The sequence below is a fragment of the Nanorana parkeri genome, unplaced genomic scaffold (genome assembly GCF_000935625.1).
Source record: "Nanorana parkeri isolate BGI_ZX_2015 unplaced genomic scaffold, ASM93562v1 scaffold690, whole genome shotgun sequence".
In the NCBI taxonomy this organism is placed as follows: Eukaryota; Metazoa; Chordata; class Amphibia; order Anura; family Dicroglossidae; genus Nanorana; species Nanorana parkeri.
Genome location: NW_017306958.1, coordinates 564,219 through 572,282, shown reverse-complemented (window position 1 = coordinate 572,282; position 8,064 = coordinate 564,219). Strand labels below are relative to the sequence as shown.

General features: G+C 42.8%; 1 protein-coding gene across 1 annotated transcript in view; it reads right to left on the bottom strand.

Annotated features, from left to right (window-relative positions):
* The window catches only part of TCF3 (transcription factor 3), a 94,383-nt gene that overhangs the window by 17,650 nt on the left and 68,669 nt on the right, over positions 1-8,064 (bottom strand). The window contains 1 exon segment of the mRNA XM_018563735.1: positions 1,183-1,282. Coding sequence (XP_018419237.1) covers positions 1,183-1,282 — 100 coding nt within the window.

The window sequence follows — 8,064 nt, the reverse complement described above, 5'->3', positions numbered from 1 at the left end:
CCCCGACCCACACTCTAGATTACTGCCAGGAAGGTTAAAAGGAGAACTATGGGGTCAGGGATTTTCCCCATAGTTCTCCTAAGTGTAACGGGAGGACACAAACTAGAGTCCTATGGTCACCCAAAGCTCAGTATACCGCGAGTTGCAGCTCGCGGTATACCGAGACGCCGCAGCCGGAACGGATCCCGACAATTCTGTCTGGATCCACCCAGCTGCGTGAGTGACAGCTGGCTTTGCCTATCTAGAGGCAGAACCAGCTGTACCGCCCCCTTCCCCGTCTGTTCCGCGGGGGAGGGGGCGGTACAGCTGCAGGGAGCTGTGACAGTCACTGCTCCCTGCACGGATAGATCGAGAAGTGAGCGAGCGACGGTATGCGTTCGCTCACTTCCCAATCTACTGAGCCGACCTGTGACAGTTTCATTGTCACGGGTCGGCTCAGATTATGAGGCGGAGTGAAAATCACTCGCCTCATAATTCTCCTTTACGATTATTTCTATTAAACTGCGCATGTTCAATTGTATTATCTTTGGAAGAAGAAAAATCTCCAAAATTATATTTTTTCTCTTTTTACATGAAGGGGTCTTAATCTACATCATGGAACACAAAAATACATTGCAGTTAAGCAAACCTGTTGCTATGCCTTGCATGGACAGAGCATTAGTACACAAATCCACTTTTTCATCAGGGCCCCATCCTCGGATTAAATGGCTGCATTAAAATTATAAAAAGATTTTGGTTTGGGGGGAGGAGGGGGGGGGAGTAGGTAAATATAGTAACCCCTGGCTTCTTCCCACAGCAGAGGGTGATGTTGCAATCATGCTGGTAAGATCCTGAAATCACACTTTTGGAAGCACACTTTTTTCACTTTAATGCACTGATTTAATATGGGTCTGGGGTCCTTGAAGTAACAGGTTAACCTTGTTTTTTTAGTAAAAGATCCACTTTAAAAGCATCCGCGTGGCAACCAAGCATCTAGCAAGCATTTTTAGAAGAGATCAGCAATGGAAGCCTTCACATTTATCTAATGACAGGTTTTCTTTGAAAATAACTCTAGGAGCAATAAGGGGAAGGTACAGGAATGCAAAAGAGTAAGACTACATAATCCAACAAATTTTCCAACATATACTAGGAAAATAATAGGTGACTAATGGTTTGGTTGCAATTTAAGTGGCATATACTCACCGCCCATGTAGAATCCCCCAGGGTAAAGAGAATTAGGTGGTTTAGAGGTATAACTTCCACGGTCTCCACTATATTCTTCACCTGAGTTGGCTGGGTAAACCTGTATAATCCCATTATATTCAAAAGGATAACAGATTAAAGAAGACATTTTACAATACAAAAAGTACAGTATATAACTTAACACTTATCTCATATTATTACAAAGACAAATAATTGGTCTGGTGCATCATATTTCATCAGTATTTCCTTGTGGAAATATGGCTTTAAAAGGAAAAAGCATTTTTTCCCCCATCAATTGGTTTGGGTTTTAAAAAATCATATATACCCTCAGTAAGCCCCATCACTGTCTGCTCTCAGTGTACACTCCCCTTGTTGCCCTGCAGAAGAACACCTCCCGTTTCCTGGGAACCAAGGTAGTTGGGTTCCAATTGCTGTACTGGATTGCGGCCACTGTCAGATACAACAGAGTCACAAAACTAGTTCTGCAATGATATATTTATTAACATATTCTTGGCGCCACACATTTGTAAATCGTTGAATATAGGGATTGCGCGCTGGATGGGACTAAACTACTGCTGTATAACTGTCTTAAAATCTGTCATACTATATCTGCACATTCCTTTGCAGATCAACCAAAAATGTAGCAGGAGGGTTTACCTAAATAATCTGTTCAGTTTATAGCCAATGAGGTAGATTATCATGCTGTTTAATCAGTACATTTAGTAGATCTAAAATCTGACTGTGTATAGCCATCCAAAATACTGGAAGGATAAGTATGGCATCTTGCACAGTGCTTTTAGGCCGTTTTCAGATGCTGGGAACAGAGGGCAAGTGTTCAAATGGCTTATAATAAGAGCAAAGAGCATCAGTGGTGTAATCAAACTCTTACTATAGGGATGATCGGGCAGGGCATATAGTATATTAAAATTCTGCAGAATGTCTCCATTTATTTATGGGGGAAGGGCAGAGGCACAATTCACTACAGTGCCATCTGCTCTGCCATGGCACTGTGCCAACTCTCGGGGCAGGTGGATATTAGGAAGAAGCGTCTAAAAAGCAAAAGACCACGGAGGGAACCCAAGTCTGAAATAAGCAAACACACAATATACCAATACATCATGTTCGCATTTTGCAGTGGATTGGTCTGCACCCTTTGTATCAACAGTAGTAGCCATGGGCTCTCCCAGGAGAAATCTAAGGGATGCATAGTCTTTATGAGAGACCACTACAATAAGGCTTCTGTTTTGCTGCATGATACTCTGAGATCACAGCCCTTGAGTCTGGCCCAATGGTGACAATTCACAACTGAAGAAAAAGGACTAAAATCAACAGCCAAGCAAGTGATCAGTTACCAGGGAGAGGTCACACATAGGCAAAGATATGAGTGTTAGATCAAGGCAGGAGGTAAACTTGTTGTTATAAAAGGCAAGGGACTGAAATAGAAATGGTAGCAGAATCCAGGGAGCGGACAAATTCTGACATGATTAGACCACCATCAACAAGGAGTAGCCAGAATGTCTTGTTCAGGCAATGTCCTTCTGCACTCAATAACGGTTAAATATTGCGTTTGATGTCACAAAAGCGTGCCTGCGCTGAAATATTCCATGTAAACCAGCAGATGGCACAGGCATAGCCAGAGGTGAAAAAATAATAATCCGTCACCGCAGACAACTGATCACTTGTACGCTATATGGAAATAGGGGCCGTTGGTTGCGTACACATTTCGATACAAAACAAATCTAAAAACCGATATGTACATAAGACACAACTTGAAAAAAAGAAAAAACCATAAGAATGCCCTCTATCCCATACAGTGATGCATGTATAAAGCACTGAGGAATTCCACTCCCCCTCCCAAGAGATCCCCAGCGCTTTTCCCAGACTAGAGGCTCAGATTTCACTGGAGCCATATTAACCCTTTGTTAAAAAGGTAAACGAGACGTCACTCGCCTATTCCAACTATAAGACATGATCAAAACGCAAACAAGCCAGAGAAATAAACATAAAATAGTGGCGACCAATCTAAAAGGAAAAAAAATAACCACAGCAGAAGGTTTTGAAAATCTCCCCCCCCCCCCCCCACACACACCAGGAGAAGAAAAGGGCACACCAGCCATGTGCACTGTAAGTCCCTGTTATTTCTGCCTAAAACTGCTGACCGCTGAGCCGTACGCTCTCGCTGACCGCTTAATGGTTGTTACCCCCCCCCCCCCCCCCCCCCAAGCTAATCACGTTACACTGGTAGGAATGGTTCGCAGAGACACCAAAATATTTGTGTACTGGGCAGATTCTGGTCTGCAAATCTGTAGCAACCATTGCAAAACAAAACCACAACAGTTACTAAACCAGAATGGTATACTTTGCGACAAGCATATTTTTAAAGCATGTGTCTCAAGAGTTTATGTTACTATAAACATGAGGTTCCTGGAAAAACAACCATCCCTAGATTACAGGCAGGAACTGAAGGAGTTAAAAGCCACTCAGGAAGCAGTAAATCAGACCAAATCTCCTCCGCCCTTTCGCAGCCCCCTGTAAGTGTTTGAAAAGGCTGGGGGCTTGCTCCCCCCTCCAGCAGAATGAAGTAATTTCCTCTTCACTGTCTGGCTGGAAAGTGGGGTGAGGGGGTGTAAAAGCTTTAGGGGAGTGGTGAGCAGCAGCAAGCTTGACACATTAGTTTGTTTTACTGTGCGCTTTAATATGCACAGCAACTACTTTTAATATTACAGGCATCTATAGAACGCACACAATTTACACAGCGCTCTACATACTGCACACTCACATCTGGTCCCTTGAGTTTACACTGTAATGTCTCTATTGCATAGACACACACAATCCTGATCAGAGTTCATCAGCATATCACTGGAGTGGGAGGAAACCCAAGCAAGCACAGGGAGAACATGCAAACTATGCAGATAGTGTCCTGGCCGGGATTTGAACGGAATACCCCAGTGCTGCAATAATTTACTGAACAACCCTACACAGCACAATAGGTCCATATTAAAAAATAAATCACATTTCTATGCACAGTAGAGTATAATTTGCATAAATCAGTTGGTAATAAACTTCAAAACATCCTAAAAAAAAAAATCTAAAGATTTTATTTTTTTAAAACAAATACAGACCCAGTTTGCAATATTGAAGACTAAGGCCTCATGCACATGGGAATGAATACTTTCAGATGCATTTGGGGCTCATTTCTAAACACACCTGGACGCATGTAATGCTTTGCTATGGATGAATGCACCTGGATGTTTAGCAGTGTTGAGGTGCATTCGGTTTAGCTGCGTTTACACTTATGAGAATTTTCTGCATCATGGGAGCGTTTAGCCTGATTTTACACAGCTAAACAGGCCTAAACACATGTAAACGTGGCTAAACGCGACTAAAACTCAGGAACACCTAAACACAGGAAAAAGTGATGCGAAGCATAAGGCCTTGTTCTCACCAAATGCAGAGCAGATGCGGTCAGGTTTCTGCACACGCAAGCTAGTCTTTTAGATGCGTTTTTGGTTAAAAAACATGGGCTTTCAGTGCGTTCCAGGCATTTGCATGCGTTTTTGTTGCGTTTGCAGATCCAGAGCAGGTAAAATAGGGCCTGCTGCATTTTTTTTGCCTGCTCTGGATCTGCACGCTGCAATGTGCACTGGAGCTCAAAATACCATAGGAATACATTGGACGCAGTTTTGATCCGGTCTGCACCTGCTTTGGATCTGCTCCGCGCTTGGTGTGAACTAGCCCTAAAAAATGTTTATATTGCAGGGATAACTTCTGTGTTTAACACAGGAGGCCAGTGTGCATGAACCCAACTGAACTCCCAGCAATCAGCTAAATACCCAGGACTAGATGGACAGGAATACCAATCCTTGGGAAGCATTTCAGCTGAGATATATGCAGCCCATACAGGTTGGTGACCTGACGTTTCCCCAACTGCAGTTGTGCAATACAGCTAGGTCAACCCACATCACCCGTCACTGAACAGATTTATGAGGTCATCTCTGCTCTGTCCTATCAGCATACACTGTTAGCACATGTGCAAGCACTTCACCTAACTGGCTCCTAGAGCTCCCCGTCTCTTCCAGTTCGATGCCACGTTCACACCTAGGTGGCAGCGGTTTTGGGCATATCTGAATGCGGTTTTGCTTGCACGCGGTTTACACGCGTCTGTCAAGTTGTGCGTTTTTGTGAGCAGATTGACATATTGACGTAAATGGGAAAACCCATGCAAACGTACACAAAATAATTGTGTTGCGTGTTTCCAATTGAGTCTATGGGGACAAATTGCGCTGATCTGCCAAAAAAAAGCTCATGTACTTTTTCAGCGACAGGGACAGGCGTTTTTCTACGCGAGACATTATGCTCAGGTGGGAGCGGGAGCGATACAAATAAATGTGATTTGTCTTGAGCGTTCCAGTGCAGACAATTACGCACAACAAACTGCCTAGGTGTGAACAGGGCCTGAGTGCTGTTGTGTAGAGGGATTACAAGTGCTAGTTCAAAGTCCTATTCAGATGCTTACACTAGTTGCAATTTAAAAATCCTAAAATGTATTTTTAAATGCAACTGCATTATTGATGGTTTTACATGTATTCCTGGAGTTCAGTTTTAAAATCAAACCGCTATCGTTGAGGTTACTGCTCTCTCCATTAGCTTCAGCATCAAAATGCCAACAAATCCAAAACAATGTATTAGGGATGTCCCGATACCGATGCTAGCATGGGAATCGGGCCCGATACAGGGCATTTTGACAAGTACTTGTCAAAATGCCCCGATGCATAGCGCCGAAGCTTGCGCTGTTTTGTTTTTTTCTTTCTTACCTCGCTGAGCATCGCGTCACTGCTGCTCCGGTGGGCGACGCTCCAGGTGGGGTCCTAATTTCGGAGCAGCAGTGACACGACGCTCCTCTTCCGTTCAGTGCCGGAGAGCAGCAGCGAGTCAGCGCTGGTCCGGTGGGAGGAACACCAGGTGAGATCTTAATTTAGCTGGCTAGCACCTCTGGGCCAGCTAAATTAGGACCCCACCTGGAGCTCCTCCCACTGGACCAGCGTGGACTCGTCGCTGCTCTCCCGCACAGAGTGTGAGGGCAAGGGGGGGCGGACACTATTAAGCAAATGTAAAATCGATGGTCTCCAGTGTATTAGCAGTCTGTACTCTATATGTATGAAATTATAATGGTAAAAGCCGCGCTGTGTGAATGAGACCGCAAAGTGTCAGATATAGTAGATACTGACCTTGGAGTAATGTGATAAAATTTGTAAAAAGTGCAAAACAAAAATGAAACGCATGTATATAACATGCACCTTAGTGTAAATGTAATTGCTACAAAATATCCATAATGAAAAATCAAATGCACTAAATATTAACTGTGAATCAATGTGATGCAATGTGCAAAGAATACCGACAAGAAAAACGCATGTGTGTAACTTGCACTCCAGTGAAAATAATAAATGGTTAAAAAATGTCCATGATCCTGGATCTTCAATAGTCCATTAAGTAAATAGAAGATAAAACATTGGATGTAGAATAAACTTAGTCTCCTGTGACCATCAACAGAGAAATCTTCTGGAATGCACCTCACCTTTAGCAGAGACCCACCAGGGTCTGTATGTGCTGTTCCTCTAATTCAAAACAGGTAGAGGAAGCACCTGATGCCGAATACCTCCCAGTGATTACCTCCTCTTAGGTACAGACTCTCTTGCAGTCTCAGGAATTGGAAGCAGACAGTTCATCTGAATGGCCCAAGCAATTTTGTAGCAATTACATTTACACTAAGGTGCATGTTATATACATGCGTTTCTTTTTTGTTTTGCACTTTACACATTTTATCACATTACTCCAAGGTCAGTATCTACTATATCTGACACTTTGCGGTCTCATTCACACAGCGCGGCTTTTACCATTAATTTCATACGTTATATCTGACCACACAGATTTCAGCTGCTGCTTAACTTGATTAGAGTAGTGGCGCGAGGTTTCACATCATTCATATACTCTATATGTACTCTATAGTACATATAGAGTACAGACTGCTAATACACTGGAGACCATCGATTTACAATTATCCCCTGCTAACATGAATGGATTAAATGATCTGTATGTAGCCCTGTACTATGGATCATTTAACCCATTAATGTTAGCAGAGGATAATTGTAAATCTATTGTTGCAGTGCACTCTATATGTACATGTACTATATACTACATATAGAATGCGCTGCAACAATAGATTTACAATTATCCCCTCCTAATATGGTTAAATGATCCATAGTACATAATATGTAGTTGTAGTACGGATCATTTAACCCATTCATGTTAGCAGTGCAGAATTGTAAATCTATTGCTGCAGTACATTCTATATATAGTACATAGTACATGTACAGATTCCCAATTCACTGCAGCAGTAGATTTACAATGATCCCCTGGTAACATGAATGGGATAAATGATCCATAGTACAACTACATGCTATGTACTATTATGTATTATGGATCATGATTTAACCTATTCATGTTAGCAGGGGATAATTGTAACTATTACGGCAGTGTACGGGACATGTGTGCTGTATAAGTACTATGGATCATGATTTCACCTATTCATGTTAGCAGGGCAGAATTGCGAGCGCCACCCACAAGCTGAGCACCGAGACGCGATCCAGCGATCCTGCCCAGCGTCCGACTACAAGAGGCACCTCGTGAGGCAACAGGGATAGGAGTGAAACTGAGTGAGGGAAGCTGAGACAGGGCTTGCTGTAAATCTACTGCTATAATGTACTGGACGTGTGTAATGTATATGTAGTACATATATACAGCACACGCCTCCACTACACTCATAGTACATGATCCATAGTACATAACATGTAGTTGTACTATGGATCATTTAAAGTCACCTGT